Source organism: Choloepus didactylus (assembly GCF_015220235.1).
Source record: "Choloepus didactylus isolate mChoDid1 chromosome 24 unlocalized genomic scaffold, mChoDid1.pri SUPER_24_unloc2, whole genome shotgun sequence".
In the NCBI taxonomy this organism is placed as follows: Eukaryota; Metazoa; Chordata; class Mammalia; order Pilosa; family Megalonychidae; genus Choloepus; species Choloepus didactylus.
Window position 1 is genome coordinate 1,265,542 of NW_023637605.1, and position 24,014 is coordinate 1,289,555.

General features: G+C 38.6%; 1 protein-coding gene across 1 annotated transcript in view; it reads left to right on the forward strand.

Moving 5' to 3' along the window:
* The window catches only part of LOC119525163 (serine/threonine-protein kinase WNK3-like), a 175,226-nt gene that overhangs the window by 12,172 nt on the left and 139,040 nt on the right, over positions 1-24,014 (forward strand). Inside the window, 4 exon segments of the mRNA XM_037823760.1 lie at positions 11,703-12,000; positions 12,820-13,013; positions 13,116-13,283; positions 16,716-17,273. Of these exon segments, the coding sequence (XP_037679688.1) occupies positions 11,703-12,000; positions 12,820-13,013; positions 13,116-13,283; positions 16,716-17,273 (1,218 nt within the window).

A 24,014-nucleotide genomic window follows, 5' to 3' on the forward strand; every position in this document is an offset into this window, starting at 1 on the left:
TCTTCAGATTGCTCATTACTAGTATATAGAAACACTACTGATTTTTGCAGGTTGATCTTGTACCCCATGACTTGGCTGAATTAAGTTATTAGTTCTAGTATCTTTCTTGTAGATTCTTTGGGATTTTCTCTATATAGGATCATGTCATGTGCAAATGGAAATCTTTTTACTTCTCACATTTCCAGTTTGGATGCCTTTTATTTCTTTTTCTTGCCTAATTCTTCTGGTTAGAACCTTCAATACAGAGTTGAATAGCAATGGTGAAAGCAGGCATTCTTGTCTTTTTCCTGACCTTGGGGGAAAGTTTTCAGTCTTTCACCATTGAATATGATGTTAGCTGTGGGTTGTTCATAAATATCCTTTATTCTGTTGATGACATGCCCTTCTTTCCATATTTCTGAGTGTTTTTCAAGATGTGGTGTGGATTTTGTCAAATGCTTTTTTTGTGTCAATTGCAGTGACCATGTGCTTTTTTCCTTTGTTCTATTAATGTGTTATGTTACATTGATTTTTACATATTAATACTCTGTGTTCCTGGGATAAATCCCAATTCGTCTTGGTTTATAGTCCTTTTAATATGTTGTTGGATTCGGTTTTCTATTTGAAGAAATTTTCTAGTAATTTATGGCTGTCTGCTAATATTTGTAAGTAGAGGACTGTATTAGATTTCTGTTGCTGCATAGCAAGTCACCACAAATTTAGTGACTTAAAATAAAGAATGCTCATTTATTAAATCACAGGTCAGTTCTCTAGGTAAAAAGTGTTGGGGACGATTAAGGTAGCATGTATAAAATCCACCCTCAGCGATGCCGGAGATATGCAACATGGCCGCTGGGGCTGATGCAATAACGGCTTAAGTTGCCCTCAGCCTTCTTTACGGAAGTGATAGCCGTTCGCGCCTAAGATTCGTGCCTAGAGTGCTAGCTTTACAATCTGCCTTCTACCCCAGCAACAGTAGCTACCAATCCTGTACTAGCCTTACATCTGCCACCCGCCCTAGCAACAGCAGCAGCCAATCCTAGATCGCCACCCGTCCTTACTAGCCACTCCCTCCACCCTTAGAGTATATATACCCTGCCTCGTCAATAAAATTTTGCAGCTTGATCAGAATCTTTGTCTTGCTGTCATTCCTCGTGTCTCTTGTCCCATACCATTCCTCCCTCACAGGACTTGGAGCCTTCCGTTGAACGTCCCGCCGGCCGGGACAAACTGGCGCCGAACGTGGGGCTCGAAATTGTGTGAGAGACGGAATGCCGCACTCAAGGAGAGAGGTACCTCACACTCACCACACCCGGGATCGCCGCGGGGAAGTGCGCTCGCGAGACAGATCTGTTCACCAGTCGATCAGTGTCAGCGAAAGGAAAGAAGAAGAAGAAAAGAAAGCAACAAAAGGTAAGCCCCCACCCTCATCATGGGACAAGGAATTTCCCAACACAAATTATATGTTAGTCAAGTTAAGCAATCACTCAAGGCACGAGGAACACGAGTAAAGAAAAAAGATCTCACACGCTTTTTTAATTTCCTGTTAAAAACCTGCCCTTGGTTCCCTCAAGAAGGTACTATAGACCACCAGTGCTGGCTAAGAGTCGTAGATTGTTTAAAAGATTATTTTCGAACCTTTGGTCCTGAAAAGGTCCTGGTTACTGCCTTTTCTTATTGGAACCTAATTAATGAAATTCTAAAGGTCCATTCTTCAGCTCCAGACGTCCAAAACCTCTGTAAATTAGGAGAGGAAGCTTTGAGAGAGCACTCTCGCCCTGCTTCAGCATGCGGCTCAGTAGTTATTAACATGCCTGAATATCCCTTAAACGAAAATCCTAACAGGGATAGGCCAAATACCCCAACCAGTCAAGTCAGTTTGTCGCCCGATCACAACGAAATCGAACCAAAGGCTAAAATTTCTCCCTCTTTGGAGGAACCGGAGGTTAGAATTTCTCCCTCTTTAGAAAATAACTCCCTTCCTCCATTTCTGCCACCCCCTTACGCACCCGATTTTCTCAAACCATATTCTCATTTTTATCCAGTCACACTCTTATCTCAGTTTCTCACTTTAGAAGAAGCCACAGAAAATCTCCGGCTACACGCCGATAATTTTAGAGAAACTTTTAAACAGGAGCGGCAGCATGCCGCCAATTTGCTCGCTGACCTCCGGTCGGCAACTCAAAGCATTGCAGCCCTTTTGCTTCCAGAAAACGCCCGCTCATCGCACCTCCATTGTACTCGCCGCGCCTATGCTTTTCCGGTTATGCGTAGTCAGACTCAAGATTCTCAAAATGGCGCCGCCGGCTCCCAAAATGGCGATTCTAGTAGCGATAGCGAGGAGAATAATAAATCAGATTCCCCCAACTCTAGCGAAGGAGAGCAGGAGGAAGCTAGTTCCACCTCAACAGCTAAATATAAAAAACTTAGTCTAAAATATCTAGAAAAATTAAAAAAGGCAGTGAGTGATTATGGCGCTACCGCCCCCTTCACGCTCGCCCTGCTGGAAAGCCTCAGTGAAAAGGAACTTATTCCTAGCGATTGGTTCCAGCTAGCCAGAGCTGCCTTGTCTGGTGGTGATTTCCTGTTATGGAAATCTGATTATGAAGAGCATTGTAAAAAATATGCTACCCGTAATGCCTGTAAGACCACTTCTAAAACTTGGACCTTAAATAAATTTTTAGGTCAAAGTCCCTACCATCAAAATGATAAGCAGGCTCAATTCCCCCCAGGTCTCTTAGCGCAAATACAAACGGCTGCGCTTAGAGCATGGAAAAAACTTCCGCAAAAGGGTGCCGCCATTGCCTCTCTCGCTAAATTAAGACAGGGACCTGATGAACCATATACCGATTTCCTTAGCCGCCTGCAAAACATGGCTGAGCGCTTATTTGGGGCTAGCGAAAACGAAAGTGATTTTATTAAACACCTGGCCTATGAAAATGCTAATGTTGCCTGCCAAGCAGCAATCCGTCCCTTTCGTAATACCAATCTTAATAATTACATAAAGCTCTGTTCTGGCATCGGGCCCACTCAAACCCTTGGAATAGCTATTGGCGCCGCTCTTCAAAATTTTGCAGCACAGCACAAAAATTTCGCGGCACAAGCAAAGCCTCCAACATGCTATAATTGTAAGCAACCTGGCCATTTCTCAAGCTAGCTTGCAAACAGGAGAAGCTTCGAAGTATGTTATTTCTCATTTACTACATTGCTTCGCTATTTTAGGCCAACCTAAAGTCATTAAAACAGACAATGGGCCTGGATATACTGGAAAAAATTTTCAAACCTTCTGTCAACAATTACAAATTAAGCATACTACGGGAATACCATATAACCCCCAGGGGCAAGGAATAGTAGAACGAGCACATCGCACCTTAAAAAATGCCCTGTGCCGCCTAGCCGAAAGTACTCTCAATCTCACAAAACAACGACCTCGAGACCTTTTACATCATGCTCTTTTTGTTCTTAACTTCCTAACTCTGGATGATGAAGGACAATCTGCAGCTGACAGACATTGGCATCCCAGAACACAAACGCAACAAGCCACTGTTATGTGGCGTGACCCCTTAACGTCAGAATGGAATGGACCTGACCCCGTGATTATTTGGGGACGAGGCTCTGCTTGTATATACGATCAACAGAGGGAAGGTCCTCGCTGGCTTCCAGAACAGCTGATAAAACATATTAATTCTTCATTGCCGAAACAAACCCCTGAAACACTTCCTTCCCCTCCTCTTAATGATAACCTTTCCAGGGTAGAAGCCTCTCCCTGAGAAAAATGTCTTTCTTTTCTCTTCCAGTGCATCAATAACTCCTGCTATAACCCATCCGGAGACAACCAGCCCGCACACAACCGGAAGTGGAAAGAAGTCCTGCTTACAGGTTTCTTCCATCGCTAATCACATGAATTACCACTTGAATTACTATTGGCTTTTCTTAATTGGTCTTCTGGCTTTGCTGTTTGCAGCCGGATTAGCAACCGTTGCCCCAAAAGATTGGAATCCGTTAGAAAGATTCCTGCTTGCTATAGCATATTTGTGCATCGTAGGGTGTATTACTTTGCTAGCTTGTCTCCCTTAACAGGAAGAACCAATAGCCTCTATTAGTATGGCTTTGTTAAGCCTACTGCCGTTTAAAGTTGCCACCTTATATTTTCTCCTGCAAAGTGTGCATGCCACCTTCGGCAATTCCAACCCCCATCAGCCTTGGAAATGGACCTTGGCACGATGGGAAGATTCCACAGTTGTGCAAACCCAAGTTACTGCAGGACGCCCCTCCTTCGTTGTTTATGCCTGTGACCTAATTCTGTTTCCGGAGGGCACACCTTGCCTTAACCAAGCCCAATATTACATGTGCCCATCCTCAAACCCCGGGAAACAGTACTGCAATACTCCCAACCAATATTACTGTGCATACTGGGGGTGTGAAACATTAGCCACTACTTGGAAACCTCCCGCCCCTGATCATTACCTAACTTTAAAATGGGCCCCTCTTGGCTGCAAGCCCCGTGACCATTCCATCAATCCTTATTACGATAAATATAATTGTCAAAAACTAAATCTCACCATACAGCTCCCTACTGATCCTTCTTGGCTAATCGGTCGAACCTGGGGCTTCAGAATCTATTTGGAAGGAGTCGACCCAGGGAGTCTTATCATGATAAAAAAGGAAGCAGTACCGCAAAAACCATCCGCCATTGGGCCAAATGTAGTGCTTGCGCCTCCAGCTACCCCTCCTATCCCGAGCACGCCCAGCAAAACTCTTTCCAAAATTCACCCCACTACTCCTCCTTCTATTAGCATCCCAATATTGTCATCCTCAAGCCTGTCCATATCATTTGACAGCCCGCTTTGGCCACTACTCCAAGCCACCTTTCTCTCTCTAAACTCCTCCCAGCCTAATTTTACTTGTAGTTGTTGGCTATGTTTCTCTGCCAAGCCTCCTTATTATGATGCTATAGCTCTTAATGTTACATTTAACACTTCTAATGAAGACAGTCCTTCCCAGTGCCCTTGGAATGCAAGAAAAATCGGTCTCACTATGCAATCCGTTCTTCACTCTGGGCATTGTATTGGTAATATTTCTGCCTCCTTAAAAACAGTCTGTGCACAGTCCTCCTCTCCATCGCCTGGTAAATTCTGTATCCCCCCAACAGGGGCAAAATGGCTGTGCTCTTCTACGGGGCTTACTCCTTGCGTATCAGCAAAAGCCCTAACTGAAACAGGGGAAATGTGCCTCTTAGTGGCTGTGTTACCCCATGTCCTCTTTCATACAGAGGAAGACCTTTATCACCACTTGGTCGCGCAATCTCCAGCCACGCTGAGAAAGAAAAGAGAACTTGTTACGGTTGTTACTATTGCTTCTCTTTTAGGTATTACTGGCCTAGGCACCGGAATCGCCTCTGTCATTCTCTGAAACCAAGGCTTCTCCCACCTAAGAGCTGCTATAGATGAAGATTTAGCCCGCATTGAAACCTCCATTACCCATCTTGAAAAATCCCTTACGTCCTTATCGGAGGTTGTTCTCCAAAACAGGAGAGGCTTAGATCTGCTTTTCCTTAAGCAAGGAGGGCTTTGTGCTGCACTGGGCGAAGAATGTTGCTTTTACGCTGACCATTCTGGCATAGTTAAGGATTCCATGACCAAACTTAGGGAAGGAATTGAAAATCGCAAACGTGAGCGAGAAACCCAGGGGGTATCTCCTGGGGGCTTAATGGAATCCTCCCTTACCTCCTCCCTATACTAGGCCCCTTAGTAACCATACTCCTTATAATATCCTTTGCACCCTGGGCCATAAAAAGAATAGTACAGCTAGTTAAGGACCAAATTGACTCTGCCCTAAGCAAGCCTATTCAAGTGCATTATCACCGGCTTCACCTCGCTGACCAGGGTTTGGATCCAGATCATCTGACTGCTACCCACCCTTACGGGTAAGAAACCCCCTCCTATGGGAGCAGCATATAACTCGAAAATATGCTTCTAGCGTATGCTATGATTGGTACCGCTGGGTGCGAGGCAAAGCACTGCAAAGGAGGGCCAAAGCAATTAAAGGCCATTTTCGAGCTCCTTGAGAAATATGCCTCATTTGCATAGGGGTTTTGCTCTGCCAAAAACTCCCCTCCCCAGAAAAACAGAGCCACAAACAACTTGGGGAATGAGGCCTCTATTTCCCCCAGCAGGTTAATGCCAAAAGAATGCTGGATCAGCATTCTTCCTCCATCCTTTTGAAAAACAAAGGGAGGAGATGTTGGGGACGATTAAGGTAGCATGTATAAAATCCACCCTCAGCGATGCCGGAGATATGCAACATGGCCGCTGGGGCTGATGCAATAATGGCTTAAGTTGCCCTCAGCCTTCTTTATGGAAGTGATAGCCGTTTGCGCCTAAGATTCGTGCCTAGAGTGCTAGCTTTACAATCTGCCTTCTACCCCAGCAACAGTAGCTACCAATCCTGTGCTAGCCTTACATCTGCCACCCGCCCTAGCAATAGCAGCAGCCAATCCTAGATCGCCACCCGTCCTTACTAGCCACTCCCTCCACCCTTAGAGTATATATACCCTGCCTCTTCAATAAAATTTTGCAGCTTGATCAGAATCTTTGTCTTGCTGTCATTCCTCGTGTCTCTTGTCCCATACCATTCCTCCCTCACAGGACTTGGAGCCTTCCGTTGAACATCCTGCCGGCCGGGACAAAAAAGTGCTTGTGAATTTTTCTGGGTTCTGTGCTTAAGCTCTTACAAAGCCAAAATTAAGGTGTCAGTGTCTTGGGCTCTTGTCTGGAGGCTCTGGGGAAGTCTTTTTCTTGGCTCATTCAGGTTGTTGGAAGAATTCATTTTCAAGCTTTGTTAAGACTGCAATCCATTTCTTTGCTGGCTGTTGTCCAGAAGTTGCTTTCAGCTCGTAGAGGCTGCTCTTCAGTTGTTTCACATGACCCTACTTCAAACCCAGAAGTTGCATGTTACATCTTTCTAATGGTGACAATTAGTAAAATTCTCTGCTTTTAAGGGCTAATGTAATTAGATTAGGCCCACTCAGATAATCTCTGTTTGAAGGTGACCTGTGCCATATAGTATAATACAGTAATGGAAGTGACACCTCACCATGTTCACAGATCCAGGAGTTAGTGTGGGACATCTTTGGGTGGCCATAATTCTACCTCCTACAGGGACAAACATGAAGACTAGACAGTATAATTGCTTGCATAGGACTTGTTAACTTTGACCTCTACTGTAGGGTTTCAGGTTGGGCCATTAGTCAAGTAATCTCTGATATCAGAATCTTTAGGTCTTTCTTCTTGGTTTGGTCAGATTTCCCCAGAGAGGCATCTTTATATCTCCTTCCTGGAGGGTAAAGGTCTGGTTACCCAGTATTTTGTAGCCAAGTTGGGGAAGAGGGCTAGGGGTTTCATTTATTATTATTATTAGAGAATTTGTAGGTTTACAAAAACATCATGCTTAATATACATAAAATAGGTTTCCATATACCAATATCTTTCAAAATGATACATTTGTTACTGTGGTACATTTGTTATAATTCATGAAAGGACATTTTTATAATTGTACTATGAACTGTAATCCATCGTTTACAATAAGGTTCACTGTTTGTGTTGTACAGTCCTGTGTGGTTTTCGTGAATTATTATTCTAGTAACATATATACGACCTAATTAAACATTTACAGTTTTGTGCTACCATCACCACCATCCATTACCAAAACTTTACGGTGAATCCAAATAGATTCTCTGTGCAATTTAAGCATTAACTCCCCATTCCCTAACCCCATCCACACCCCTGGTAATGTCTATTTCTAGATTCTGACTCTATGAGTTTGCTTATTCTATTTCATCAGTGAGATCATACAATATTTGTCTTTTTGGTCTAGCTTATTTCATGCAACAAGATGTCTTCAAAGTTCATTTATGTTGTTGTATGAATCAGAACTTCATTCCTTTTTTTATCTTCATTTTATTGAGATATTCATTCCTTTTTAATACTGAATAATATTCCATTGTATGTATATACCACATTTTGTTTATCTGTTGGACACTTGGGTTGTTTCCATCTTTTGGCAATTGTGTAAAATGCTGCTATAAACGTCAGTGTGTAATTATCTGTTCAAGTCCCTGCTTTCATTTCTTTTGGGTATATACCAAGAAGTGGGATTGCCGGGTCATATGGCAATTCTTTGTTCCACTTGATGAGGAACCACCAAACTGATATCCAGTTCTCTATTTCCTTATTGATCTTCTCTCTGTAGATGTTCTATCTGTTGATGACAGTGGTGTTTTGAAGTCTCCAATTATTATTGTAGAGATGTCTATTTCTCCCTTCAGTTTTACCAGTGTCCCATGTATTTTGGGGCACTGTGGTTATATGCATAAATATTTATGGTTGTTATTTCTTCTTGGTGTATTGACCCTTTTGTTAATATATAGTGTCCTTTGTCTCTTATAACAGCTTTTGACTTAAAGTCTAATTTGTCCGAAAATAGTATAGCAACCCCAGCTCTCTTTTGTTTACTATTTGCATAGATTATCTTTTTCTGTCCTTTCACTTTCAAACTACCGATATCTTTGGGACTAAAGTGAGTCTCTTGTAAACAATATAGAATGGATCATGCAGTTTTATCTATTCTGCAAATCTGTGTCTTTGGATTGGGGAGTGTAATCGATTAAAATTCAGTGTTATTACTAAAAGGCAGTACTAACTTCAGCCATTTTGTCCTCTGGGTTTTAGATTGTCATGTATTTTTTGTCTCTCTTTTCCTTTATTGCATCCTCCTTTTCTATATAGTCAATCTTTTTATTGTATCTGGCTGACTTCTTTCTCATTTCCATTTATGTATATTTTTAAAGTACTTTCTTTGTGGTTACCCTGGTTTTTTTTTTATTACACAACCTACATCTATAACCTACTGATTTGAAAAGATACCACCTTAACTTCAATAGCATACATGTTCTTTGCCCCCATATCCCTCCATTTCCCCTCTTTTGTGTTGTTTTGGTTCCACATTACCTCTTTATATTTTGTGTGTACTTTTGTGTGTACAATTGAATATGAGTTTCTCATATTCAATTGTATTGTAACTCTTATAGGAATTAAAGAATAGCATTATATATTTAGGATGCAGTACTTCTGGGTTTTGCATTTACCCATTTAGTTACTTCTACTAAAGAGCTTCACTTCTCCACACTGTTCCAAGCCAGTTCGCCCTGTCTTTTCCTTTCAATCTGAAGAACTCCCTTTAGCAATTCTTGTAGGGCAAGAATTTTGTTGATGAACCCTCCCAGTTTCTGTTTATCTGTGAATGTTTAAACTTTCCCCTTTTTTTGAAGGACAGTTTTGCTTGATAAAGAATTTTTGACCGGCAGGTTTTCTTTCAGTATCGTAAATATATCATACCATTGCCCACCTTGCCTCTATGGTTTCTGATGAGAAATTGGTACTTAGTCTGATTATGGCTTCATTGTATGTGACAAATCACTTCTCTCTTGCTGCTTTCGGAATTCTCTCTTTATTATTGGCATTTGACATTCTCATTAGTATGTGTCTTGGAGTAGGTTTATTAGGGTTAATTTTGTTTGACGTATGTTATGCTTATTCAACATGTATATTTATGTCTTTGATAAGAGTTGGGAAATTTTCAGCCATAATTTCCTCAAGTATTCTTCTGCCCCCTTTCCCTTTCTTCTCCTTCTGGGACTCCTTTGATGCATATGTTTGTACTCTTCATGGTATCACTCAAGTCCCTGAGACACTGCTCAATTTCTTTCATTCTTTACTGTATTCTTTTCTGATTATAATATTTTGATATTCCTTTCTTCTTGTTCACTGATTCTTTCTTCTGCCTGTTCAAATCTGCTTTGTATGCCTCTACTGTATTTTTAATATCCTCTTTTATACCTTTCATCCCCATAATTTGTATGTTTCTTTTTAAACTTTTGAGTTCTTCTTTTTCTCACTCATTGTCCTCTTAATATCTTTAGCTCCAGATCCACCATTAGTTTATTTCTATCCATATTTTCTGTCATCTCCTTGACTTGATTTAGGATATTTGTTTGAACTTTTTTGATTAGTAATTCCAAATTCTGTGTCTCCTTTGAAGTTTAACTTGTTTTCTTAACTGAACCATATCTTCCTGTTTCTTAGTATGGCTTGTGCTTTTTTTTTGCTGATATCTCATTATCTAATTATTTTGATGTGCTAACTCTGGAGGTCAGTTTCTCTCACTTGCCTAAGGTTTTATTGTTGATTGGCTTTATGTTAAGGCTCCTCATTGATACTTGGTCCAACTTGTTCTGGACCTTTAGAGTAGAGTGCTGGGGTTTTCTCTATTTAGCTTTAAAAGTGAATATGGTCACTTAATCTTGCTTACAACAAGGTAGTCATACTCTCTGCTGTGACTGTTATTCCATAGTCTCCAGTTCTTTTCTTTTATTGTCTCTAGGGACCAAAACTTCAGACTTCTGGGGTATGGGAGAAGTAATCACCTAGTAGTGTGCCATGGAGGGTTGGGGACATGGGCCTACATATCTAATTGCTTCTCAAAACCCTTTCACTTAATCTTCCTTATTTCAGCCACCTTTTTGGTTTTACCCTCAGTTCTGTAAGTCCTGTAAGTGCCGGTTCCTGTGCCTTATGTGTATTCTTCAGTATAAATGGGAATGATTCTCATTTTTTTTCTACTGCCAACTTGGGATTCAACTTTTTCAGGTCCCCTAGCTTAGTTATTACTTACACATTTGTTTTTCACATTCCCAAATGTCCAAAATGTTGTTGCTATTGTCTTTCTTATACTCTTCCTGTCCTTGTGGGTTTATACCTTTGAAAACTCCATTTACTGTGGATCTTTTTGGAGTTTTGGGAGGGAGTGAAATTAGATATATATACTCCATCTAGATACTTTATCTTTCAACCACCATGAAATTTCTCAGAGTCTTTTCTAAAGACATGTTTTAAAAAAACAGATTGTAGAATTGAAAATGATATACCATGGTACCTTCTCAAGTCACCTTTCTATTACTCAGTCTTGTTCTTCTACCTTTTTCTCAGTCTTAATACCTGGTCAGATGTAGTACTTTGCAATGAACCTCCTTCCCTCTGTCTAGAATGTTGATCCCCATTTCAAACTTCATCTACACCTCTCTCAATTGCCTGTGAGTTCCTGTTTTTTTTTTTTAAGATGCAGGTTAGAATTTACTTTCCTCCAGAGAGGCATGTGCTCCTTCTTTAGAGTTTTCACGGCAGCTCATTTCTGCTTCTTATTTCATTGTAAGTTAAGTTTGTGTCCATCTCAAATCCCCAGATCTTGGGCACTCATATGGGACAAGGGACAAGGGACCAACATATTCACTTATATGTCTGTGGTACTGAGTATTGGGCACATTGTAGGTATTTAGAGTTGCTGAATGAAGAAACCTTTTTATTCTTTCACCAAGCCTAATGACAGTCATAAATTACCTGTAATAAGGCTGCATGTACTGAAACAAGTTTTTTGTTTTAGCTTTCAACTAGAATTATTTCAACAATGCTTTCTAATATTATTGTTGTTCTTTGGCTGCTTAAAGGCTCTGACATTTACGTTTGTGTTTGCTTAAGAAAGAATATGGAAACAAATTAAACTGTTACTTGATAGCATTTGGAATTTTGGGGCATAAAAAAACTGTTAGTAAATAAAAATGTAAAAATCTTAAATGTTAATGCAGTCATTTGTTTATGTTCTTTTTGTAGGTCAAGTCTGGATTCTTCCATGAAAGTGATTCCAAAGCTGTTGCTAAGTCCATTAGAGACTGGGTGAACCTGATAAAGAAAACAAGGGAGAAGAAGCCAGTTAGCTGTTTGGAAGAACTCAGGAATTCCCACTGCAAGTCTGTGGAGAATGTGTTCCCTCAGCATCAGAATACAACTTTGCCCCCTGCTCTTCCTGCTCAGCAAACAGGATCCGAATGTGAAGAAACTGAAGTTGATCAACATGTTCGACAACAGCTTCTACAAGGAAAACCGCAGCAGCACTGCTCCTCTGTTACAGGTAACACCATTGTTATTTATATCTATTATAAAAGATAGACATGTAATGATATTTCCTTATCTTTAAATAGTATTTTTATATTTTCAAAACATTCTTTTATCTATCATTTCATCAGTCTTTTAAAAAAATCCCTGAAAAAGACAGGTTGGCTAGTTTTCTATTTTAAATTAAGAAAGTATTTTGTTAAGTGACTTGTCCAAGACGTGAATGGAATAAGGATTATAATCTAGCATCTGGTTTTGTTCAGGCAACAGATAAAATGACCTTGTTACTCTTTTCAAGTGTCTAAAGTAAATCCTTTAAGAAAGAGAATTTGGAACATAAGGTACAGTTCATTCCTCAAGAAGGGATTTGCTAAACTTTAAAACAATTCCTCCAGTTTTTCTGTCATAATGCATTCTTTTCTCCAGAAGGACACAGTATTTTCATAGTAATAACCAATTGTTCTATAAAAACAGTATTATCTTCTACCCAGTTTAGTAAAAAGAGAACATGAAACTTAAATTTTACTGAAATCCTAATGGCAAGTATAGATTAGTTTGGGATATAAATTAAATGGCCAACAAATATAGTTGATTTGTTTGTGAATCTTTGTTTTTAGGTTTGTTTTACTGGGAAATTTTCAGTTATGCCGTAATGTCAGGATTTCATTGTTTGATAGAGAATACATGATGATTTTTAATTAATTCTGCAGTGTACATATTTTATTTAAAGCTGTCTCAGGTTGTCAGGATAGAGAATCACTTACCATTATGTGTGCCATTTGGGCATTTTGTTTGAGTTTTTCTTGCTACCTGTTGCTTATTTTCTTTGTTGTAGGTGACTGTTTGCCTGAGGCAGGAGCTGAATCAGTTATACATTCAGATACTTCAAGTCAGCCCAGTATAGTTTATTCCTCAGACAAGACAATGGGCTTTCAAATTGTTCCTAACATCCCACAGGCCGAAATAAATGTTCCAGGACAAGTTTATCCATCTCAGCAACTAGTAGGACATTACCAGCAAATCTCAGGGGTGATGTGATTTGTTATCTTTTTAAATACATAATCAGTGTATTTATTTTGAATGTGAGAATTTATCTTTAATCTTTTTATTGTTATTACTATTATTTAACAGTTGCAGAAGCAGTCAAAGGTGAATCAGCCCCCACTTTTGCCTTTAGTTCAAGGTCAGTCTGCTGTTTTGCCTGTACATGTCCTTGGACCTCCAGTTGTTTCACAACCCCAGGTTTCCCCAGCAATTGTACAGAAGTTTTCACAAATAAAGACAAGACATATTTTAGAGGCTCTGGATACATTTAAACAAATTTAACACTGTCTAGGTTTTCTGACAGGCAAAGGCTGTCTTTCATTTATCCATCTTAGTTTAGGAAAAGGTCACTGAAAGCTAAAAGTTGTTTATTCTTCCCTTCACCCAAGAGATTCCTCTTGAAGATGTGCCTAACATTGTATAATTAGAATCTTCAGCCACTGCTTGGAGATGAAATGGTGGACTCAGTATATGGACAGAAGATATTTATTTAGGACTCTGGTGTCTTTCTCTTGGTAATGATGTTTTGTTCTTTGTATTTTATAGCTTTGTTTGAATGTGGAGAGATGGCTGTTATACTAATAGATTTCATAGACTATCATAATTTTTAGCAGTGTCATCTAAATTCTTGCCTTTTTTGGTTCATGTTTCTTTTTGTAGGAGAAACAAGAAGCAGAATTTTTGCTTTTCAGACTCTTAAAGTCAATGTTATTCGTTTCTGACAATGAGTAAACAGTCTTTGTGTGAGTTCATATAACAAGACTATATATCCTGTTTCCCTAGGTTATGGACTCTGGACATGTGGTTGGGCTTTTCTTTACCATCACCCCGTATTCTTCCCCTACCCCCTCAACCATCCCATGTGTGTACCTTTTTTCTTTGGGAATGAAATGATCTGAGCTCCTAGGCATTCTTTTTGTATGGTTTAGCTAGCAGCTCTTTCTATTAAGAGATTAGTATGTAGTCAGTCACAGTTCATCAACAAACTTTGAATGAGTACTACCTAGTGGGGATATAAAGGAAAGTAAAAGATGTTGCTTGCCCTCAAGGAGCTCACACTCTTGTAGGAGAAAGTGTAAATACCCTTGACAAGTGCTAGATGCATTTTAAATTTGCTGGGGTAGATTTACTCTGATATAGTTGAAGGTGCCAGTGTTTGTAGGTATTGTGGTGCATACTGTAATTGAGCTCATGTTGTGGTTTGACTTTTCGTTTTCTAAGACTATAATGCAAAGTATGTTGAATGGACACTGAAATATGACTTAGGTTCAGCCACAGGTATATGTATTTTAAAATGTGTTTCCAAAATTTAAAAAAAGTTTTAAAAATTATTATGAAAGTGTTATTTGCTTATTTTTAACAAAGCCCGTGAAGTTATATAAAAAAAGGAAAGTGAAAATCACCTGTTATCTTGCCAGCTAGAGACAACATATTATTTACTTACACTTGAGGATATAGCCTCTATATTTGTTTTTTCCTATGTATACATATATAATTTATTTATATATACACATGTATTCACATACATGCTATTTTGTAACCTGCCCTTTTCACTAAATGTGTAGAAGTCACATAAGCAAGGACCTTGACCATTTAGGTACTTTTATGAGAGCGGTGGCCCAAGCTTCAGGAATTATTGCAACCAAGCTATATTTATTTCAGGACAAGTTCTTGAGAGAGCTTCTACATTAATTTTAGCAATGTTATTGAAATCCTTTTGAGCTTTCTCTTGGGACTTCTGTCTGATGTATGAAGGTGTCAGATTCAGTTGGTCTGAATCTCTGCTAGTTTCTGAATGAGTTATAATTGTGATAAGTGCTATATATGAGAAACCACAATAAGGATATTGCTGGAACTGATCTCAGCCCCTTAGTCTATTCAACTAGTGTTTACTCATGGTATTAGGTTTTTTTAATAAGACTAATGCTATACCCAGCACCTTTTTGAAACTTGCTGTAATTTTTAAAACATAGCATTATTTTATCAATCTCTCTGGGACTTAAAATGGGCTTAGTATATACATTTATAATTTGAATTTTCCTTGCACCAGTACCAGGAACTGCAGCTAACCTTTGGAGCAGATGGACAAACTTCAGCCCAACCTATGAATTTAGACTTGTCAGTTACTAGAGTTCCACAATAAATCCTTTCTGCAGTTTCTCCTCAGACATTGCCTGCTTCACAGATGGCTTCCCAGCATCCAACAGTTGTTCTTCAGCTTGAGCCTGGTCCTAGAAATGGAAGTCAGGCATTAACCAAAGTACCAGATACCACTCAGACTTCTAGTTTCTTTCCGGTTAATCACCCTCAAGCTTTGTTGAATCATTCCTCTGCCCAATATGTGAGCAGTGCACAGAATACTGCTTGTACAGCTCAGCTGCTTTCTGTTTCCATCGGGGGGCATTCAGGGGCCCATCAGCCTTCACAAAAGATATATTCAGTGTCACAGCCATACCCAGTTGTACATCAGGAGTCCATAATTCCAGGTTCTTTGATGCCACAAAGCCAGACTGTGCACTTGAACGAGGCTTGTTTCCAAGCTTCTATTCAGCAGCAGGCATTAATTTTACAACCTAAGATTATGGCATCTCCACAGAAAAATGTTCAGCAAGATTGTGTTCTGCAAGAGTCTGAAGCTCATGGAAGTTGGCAGCTGCCAAAGGGTGGCATTGAAAGTGTGATTCAACCCCCAGAATGGCCGTCTTATTCTGTTCAACACACTTATCCAGGACCACCTGCAGAACTGCTTGCCTTGCCATTGAAGACTCCTGAGCAGTTATCATTTGTGATAGGTTCTCAGGAACAGGCTTCTTACCCATCATAGCCAACTTACCCAATTCAGCCTCCAGCACAACCTGTTTATTCACTGCCAGCCCCAGAACATCCTCTTTACACTGTACAACCACTAGGATCACAACCAGCCTATTCTGTACAGACTTCTTATACAGTCCCACCTGTGGTACAACCCTCTTATTTGGCACCATCCCAAGGGCAGCCTGATTATTTAGTGCAACCTCTGATTGGGTCAACTTTTCCAGACCAGCCAGCATATATAATCCAAGCAGCTTACCCTGTGCAACCTGTGGAACAGCCTGCTTACCAGGCACTTTCTCTGCAGCATGCCCCTTATTCAGGACAAACTGCTTACATCATCCAAACAACTGAACACTCAACCTTCATAACCCAGAAAGTATTTACAATAAAGCCACCTGAAAGCAAGGAAGTATGTGTTACAAACTCTGCAGATCAGAAGTTATATTCAGTATCACCTTATGTAGCAGAGACTTCTGAGCAAGAAGCCTATTTAACACATTCCCAAAGTAGTAATTCTTCAGTGATGGAACAAAAGACATATTTATCATGAATTTTAGACACACAGACATATTCAATCAAGCCTTTATTTAATGTCCAACAATCAGCAGCTCCATCCCAAGCATATGTCAATTTTGGACACCAGCAGCTGAAAGTGCAGGCTCAGTCAGCTATCATTACATCTCAGAGGGTGGTGGAAGAACAGCTTCAACAACCTGGACAGATGTCCTTCATTCTGCAGGACTCTTCACAGCCCCCGTACCAGCCCCCACACTTCTCAGCACAGCTTTCCCAATCACATCTAACACCAGGCCAAGTTTCTCACTCATCTTTCATTCAACATCAGCAGGTGACTCATTTATCCTACAATCACAGCAATCCCATCAGTTGTCCACTCAAGAAGGTCGCATAAATCAACAGCAGTCTTTATATAGCCGGCATGCTGTTCTCCAGCAGCAGGTACCTCATTCACAGGCACCTAACCAAGTTCAGCCATTACCAGGTATTCCAAAGACCATTACAAACATGGTCCAGATTATGCCTCGTTTGCAAGAACAGTTGCAACCAGTGGCAGTGGAACAGCAATATGTAATACAGCCTTTAGAGCAGCCTCAGGTGTGTCAGGCATTAGATGACAGTCAAACATTCCCCCTACAGAAAAACCTAGCACAGCATCGGCCAGCATACATTCAGCAGCAGTCTGCTGTCCAGCCACAGTGGCAGCCATCTTCTAGCTTAACACCTGTTTCTGTGTCATCAGAACCACAATTACAGCAACAGACCCTCTATCAAAGCTCTGGGATAGCCCTTCTAAATCAAGCATCTTCTGTTCATCTGCTGATGCTTAGTATTTCAGTACAGGCTTCCACTGCCTTTCAGAGCATTTCTGTGTTACAGTTACAGCAGCATTTACAAGGCCAAGAAGTTCCAAAGGTAAATCCTCCTGGGGGAAAATGTGGATGATTGTGATTTTTCTATAATGTTCAAGGGGAAAGACATTTTAAGAGTCAGGGAGATAGTGAGTTACAGTAGAAATAGTACTGAACAGGGAGTTACAGTCCCTATTCCTGGCTCTCTTCCTCACTCACTGGGTGACCTTGATTCAAGTCTCTTCTGAGTTTCCTCATCGGTAAAACAAAGAGATTAGACCAGTTGACAACAACAACAATGAAAAAAACAGTATTTGAGCACTTACTTGTTATATAACAGTGAATAATAAAAAACAAAAATCCTTTCTTATTGAGTTTTATTGACTAATGTGGGGAGAATATGAATAAACAAAATAGAAAGTAAATTATATAATATGGTACATGGTGCTCTGGGGAAAAGTTAGAGCAGTGTAAGGTGGAAAGTAGGTTGCAATTTTAAATAAGGTGGTGATCAAGGTAGGCCTTATTGAGAAGGTGACATTTGAGCAGATACTTGAAGGAGATGAGGGAATCAGCAATGCACATTCCAGGAAGAGGGAATATACAGTGCAAAGGCCCTAAGGGAAGAGCATGTCTGGCATGTTTGAAGAACACTAAAGAAGCCATTGTAGCTTTCCAAAAGCTTTTACCCCTAAAACGTTAGGAGCCTATAGTTATCTTCTTCTGCATTTATAATATAGCATTTGCCTTTGTGAGAGAATAACACTTTTGAGTGATTCCTATGTGCCAAACTCTATTCTAAGGGTTTCACATGTACTATTCTCACAACAACCCTATGAATACTAACCCACATTATCCCTGTTTTACAGGTGAGGAAACTGAGGTACAGAGAGTTTAAGTAACTTTCCCAGTGTCATATAGGAGAGACAGGATTTGAACCCAGACTACCTGACCCCAGAGACTATGCAGTTAATCATTCCACTATATAGCCTTTTGTAAGATAGTTATCCTCACTGCCAGAATTGGATAAAAATGGCAAGATGAATCACTTCAGTAAAATTTAGTTAACTCGGGGAGTTAAAGGAATTAATTAAAGAAAGGAACTGAGAATCCGATTTATTCTTTTCTTGCTCTTCTACCATGCCTTAGTTATCTCTAAAAGACTGAATTTATTGAATGTTGTTAAGATACTTTGAGGCCCTTACATAAAAGGTGTGCTGTGATGTACTTTAAATTATTTTCTAGCGATTATATATGTTCTAGTTTGCTAATGCTGCCAGAATGCAAAACACCAGAGATGGATTGGCTTTTATAAAAGGGGCTTTATTTAGTTACAAAGTTACAGTCTTAAGGCCACAAAGTGTCCAAGGTAAGTCATCAACAGTCGGGTACCTTCACTGGAGAATGGCCAATGGTGTCCGGAAAACCTGTTAGCTGGGAAGACATGTGGCTGGCATCTGCTCCAAAGTTCTGGGTTCAAAATGGCTTTCTCCCAGGACGTTCCTCTCTAGGCTGCAGTTCCTCAAAAATGTCACTCTTTGTTGCAGTTGGGATATTTGTCCTCTCTCAGCTTCTCCGGAGCAAGAGTCTGCTTTCAACAGCCATCTTCAAATTGTCTTTCATCTGTAGCTCCTGTGCTTTCTTCAAAGTGTCCCTCCTTGCTGTAGCTCCTCTTCAAAATGTCACTCACAGCTGCACTGAGTTCCTTCTATTATGTCAGCTCATTTATATGGCTCCAGTGATCAACTTAGACCCACCCTGAATGGGTGGAGCAACACCTCCATGGCAATTATCCAGAGTCATCACCCACAGCTGGGTGGGGCACATTCCAAAGAAACACTCAAAGAATTACAATCTAATCAACATTGATAGGTCCACCCACATGATATTACATCAAAGATAATGGCATTTGGGGGACATAATATATTCAAACCGGCACAATACATTACTATTCTGAACAGCTGTTACCCCAAATATTGTGTTTTTTTAAAGAAAATTCCCTCTTTTCCAAGGGCTTAAATTATAATGAATTCCAATGTATGCATGCTGACTCCTAACTGGAGTGATCAAGAATTAAAAAAACTCTTTGTAGCAAAAGTTTCTTCAGAAAGTGTGTACTATTCTGGGGTTTATTTCTTTAGAATAAAGTTTTTCACAAAATATTTTGGTTTGGAATGTTCATTTCTGTGGGCAGGCTGTGTGTGTTGTCTACTTTCCTTTCCTAACTAAAATATTTTTTTCCCAACATTTAAGAAAAATTTCAAAGAAACAAAAAAGTTGAAAAATTGTAGAGTGACCACCCGTATTTCCACCATCTAGATTCTATAGTTAACTTGTGCTATATATGCTCTATTATGTATCTGCCCATCTATTCATCCATCTATCCGTCTAATTTTTATGGTGCATTTCAAAGTTAAAGTTACAGACATCAATAGACTTCATCCATAAATGCTTAAGTATCCATATCATTGGCTAGAATTCTCTATTTATTCATGTTTTTTTTGGGTTAAATTTATGTACAGCAAAAGGCACAGATCATAAACGTGCCACTCCTTGGGTTTTGACAAATGTGTACAGCTGTGTAACCCAAACCATTATCAGGATGTAGAACATGTGTGGGCAAACTTTTTCTGTAAAAGGTTAGATAGTAAGTTTTTTAAGCCTTGCAGGCCATATAGTCTCTGGTGCAACTACTCAACTCTGCTATTGCAGGCGTGGAAACAGTCATAGACAATATGTAAATGAATGAACATGGCTGTGTCCCTGTAAAACTTTATTTATAAAAATAGATGATAGGCCAGATTTGGCCTGCAGGCTGTAGTTTGCCCACCCGATATACAATACTGCCGTTACTCCAGAAAGTTCCCTCATGTACCTTCCCAGTTAGTAACTCCATCCCTACCAGAGTCCAACCACTATTTTTTTGACCATGGGTTAATTTAGCCTGTTCTAGACCTTCATGTAAATGGAATAATACTGTATATAATCTTTTGTGTAGGTCTTCTCTCACTCCACATGTTTTTGATGTTGATCCATGTTGTTGTGTGTATCAGTAGTTTGTTCCTTTAACTGCTGAGTAAAATTTCATTATATGAATATTCTGCAGTTTGTTGATCCATTCTATTCATAAACACCTGAGCAATTTCTTCTTCTTGGGTATTATGAATAAAATTGCTATGAACATTTTTGTACATGTATTTCTGTGGGCATATATTTTCATTTCTCTTAGATAAATACCTAGGAGTAGAATTGCTAGATCATAGAATAGGTATTTAACTTTATAAAAAATTGCCAGTGTTCTGAATTGGCTGTATCATTTTATACTAACACTAACAATCTATGAGGGTTCAACACCTTTGGCAACATTTTGTAGTATCTTTTTAAATTTTAGCTATTCTAGTAGGTGTGTAGTGGTGTCTAATTGTGGTTTTAATTTGCATTTCTCTGATGCGTATGATGTTGAGGACCTTTTCTGGGGTTTACTAGCTTTCATATCTCTTCCTTTGTGAGGTGTTTGTTCAAGTCATTTGGCCTTGTTTTATGGTTGTATTTTTTGTCCTTTTGTTATTGATTTTTTATTATTATGTATTCTGGATGATACCAGACTTTGTCAGATGCATGCTTTATAAATATATTCTACAATTTATGGATTGCCTATTCATTTCTTTAATGGTCTCATTTGATAAACAAGAGATTTAGTTTTGGTGAAGTCTAATTTATCAAAATTTTCTGTTAATGTTGATGCTTTTTGTGGTCTAAGAAACGTTTGTCTATGCCCAGGTTATAAAGGTAGTCTCATACTTTCCTATGTTTCTTGTTTTAGGTTCAGGTCTGTGCTCCATCATGAATTAATTTTTATGTGTGGTGCGAAGTAGGGGGCTAAGGTTCACTTTTTTCCCATATGAATATCCCCTTGTTTGAGTTCCATTAGTTGAAAAGACTTTCCTTTCCCATTGGATTGTTTTGGTACCTTTGTCAAAAGTAAAACAACTATATAAATATAATTCTATTTCTGGGCTGTGTATTCTGTCGCCTTGATCTATTTGTCCATCCATAAGCTGCTATCACACTGTCTTGATTACTGTAGTATTATAGTATGTCTTGAGGTGAGATAGGTTAAGTCCTTCTACTTCATTTTTCCTTTCAAGATTTCTTTGAATATTCTACATCCTTTGGATTTCCATGTAAAGTTTAAAATCAGGTAGACAATTTCTATGAAAAATGTCTAGTGGGATTTTAATGGGGATTGTGTCAAATCTGTAAGTCAATTTTGGGATAATTGAATGTTCCAACTCATGAACATGGAATATCTCTTCATTTATTTAGATCTTCTTTAATTTCTCTAGAGCAGCAATGTTTTGTAGTATAGAGGCTTAAGCATATATTTTGATGTTGGACAGGGGCATATGTTTTGGTAAATTTATTCCTGAGTGTTTTATGTTTTGAAAGTATTATAAATGGAATTGCGTTTTAAATTTCATTTTCCAATTATTTGCTATTAGTATATAAAAATAAAATTTTTTTTGTATTGCCCTTGTACTCTGTGACTTTAGTAAGTTTGCTTATTAGTTCTAGTAGTTTTGTTGATTCCTTGGGATTTTTCAATGTAAACAATCATGGAATCTGTGAATAGAGAAAGTTTTATATCTTCCTTTCCAATCTTTCTGCCCTCCTTTCCTTTCCTTCCTTTCTTTTCCCTCCCTCCCTGCCTCCCTTCTTCCCTCCCTCCTTCCCTCCTTGCCTCCCCTCATCACACTGGCTACAACCTCCAATACAATGTTAAGTAAAATAAAGTTGATGATACTGGCCATTTTCCCTTATTCTTGATATGTGGGAAAAAGTGTCACCATTAAATATTGCATTAACTGTAGATATTTATAGATGCCCTTTATCAGATTGATAAATCTGATTCTTCGGATTGAAGAATTTTCCTTTATTTCTCATTGCTGAGAATATTTTACCATGAGCAGATGTTGAATTTTGTAAAAGGCTTTTCCTACATCTATTAAAATGAAGATATGATGACATGATATGACTAATATGACCAGATTTAGATACCATTTTAGTAATTTTTCTATTTGCCCCTCTGTTTTTTATTCTTCTGTCCAGCCTTCTTTGGGATTAATAAAATGTGTATTTGTAGAACCTAATTAAAATTTTTCTTTTGTCTTTTTAGCTGTGTACTCTTTCCACTTAAAAAAATTCTTCAAAATTTATTTATATAGGCAAAAATTTTAAATTGAGATATAATTTATATACCGTAAAATTCACCCTTCTAAAGTGTACAATTCAATTTTTTTAGTATATTCACAAAGTTGCATAAACATCACCACTATCTGATTCCAGAACATTTTCATCACCCATGAAAGAAATCTCATATATATTAGCAGTCACTCCTCATTCCCCCTTTGCTCCTGCCCCTGGCAACAACTAATATACTTTCTGTATTTATGAATTTGCCTATTCTGTGCGTTTGATATAAATGGACTCATACAATATGTGACCTTTTGTTTCTGGCTTCTTTTACTTAGTATAATGTTTTCAAGGTTCATTCATGTTGTGGTATCAGTACTTCATTCCTCCTTATTGCCAAATCATATTCTATTGTATGGATATATCATATTTTATTTATCCATTTATCAGTTGATGGGCATTTAGATTGTTTCCATTTTTTTGGTTATTATGAATAATACTATTGTGAACATTTATGTTCACATTTTTATGTGAACATGTTTTCATTTCTCTTGGGTATATACCAAGTAGGGGAATTGGTGGGCTATATGATAACTCCGTATTTAACTTTGTGAGGAACCACTGAACTTTTACAAAGTGGCTGCTTTTGGATAGCACTTTATATTCCCAAGAGCAATGTATGCAGGTTCCAATGTTTCCACATCCTCAATAACACTTATTGTCTGCCTTTTTGATTATAGCCATCCTAGTGGATATGAAGTGATATGTCATTGAGGTTTTGATTTGTATTTCCTTGACAGCTATTAAGCTTCTTTCCAGGTACTTATAGGCCATTTGTATATCTTTTTTTATTTTCTTTGGAGAAATGTCTGTTTAAGACATTTGCCCATTTTTAAATTAGGTTATTTGTCCTTTTATTGTTGAGTTTTAGGACTTCTTTATATATTCTTTGATACTAGATCCTTATCAGGCTACATGATCTGCAAATATTTTCTTCCATTCTGCAGATTGTCTTTTCACTTTCTTGATGATGTCCACTGTAGCATTCGAAATTTTTTATTTGTTGAAGTCCAATTTATCTATTTTTTCTTTGTTGCTTTGTGCTTTTGATCATATCTAAGAAGCCATTGCTTAATCCAAGGTCAGGTATAATTGTCTTGTACATTACATCTGCATACATTATAAACCACATAAAATAATGATACAGTTGTTACTTTATATGAACATGCATTTTCAGGAAACCAAGAAGGAAGACCATCATTATCACTGTCAAGATAATGAACATATCTACCACTCCCAAAAGTTTGCTTATTTTCCTTTGTAATCAACATCTTCCCAACCCAACCCCAGGAACCAATTATCTTGTTTGTCACTATATATTCTTTTGCCTTTTACATTACAGTTTTACAAAAGTGGAATCATACAATATTTGCTTTTTTGTCTGATTTCTTTCACTCAGCATATGTATTTTGAGATTCATCCATGTTATAGTGTGTATAATTTCTCTATAATTACTGAGCAGTAATCCATTGTATGGATATACCACAGTTGGTTCATTTGTTCACCTGTTGATGGATATTTAGATTTTTTCCAGTTTTGTAGTATTACAAAT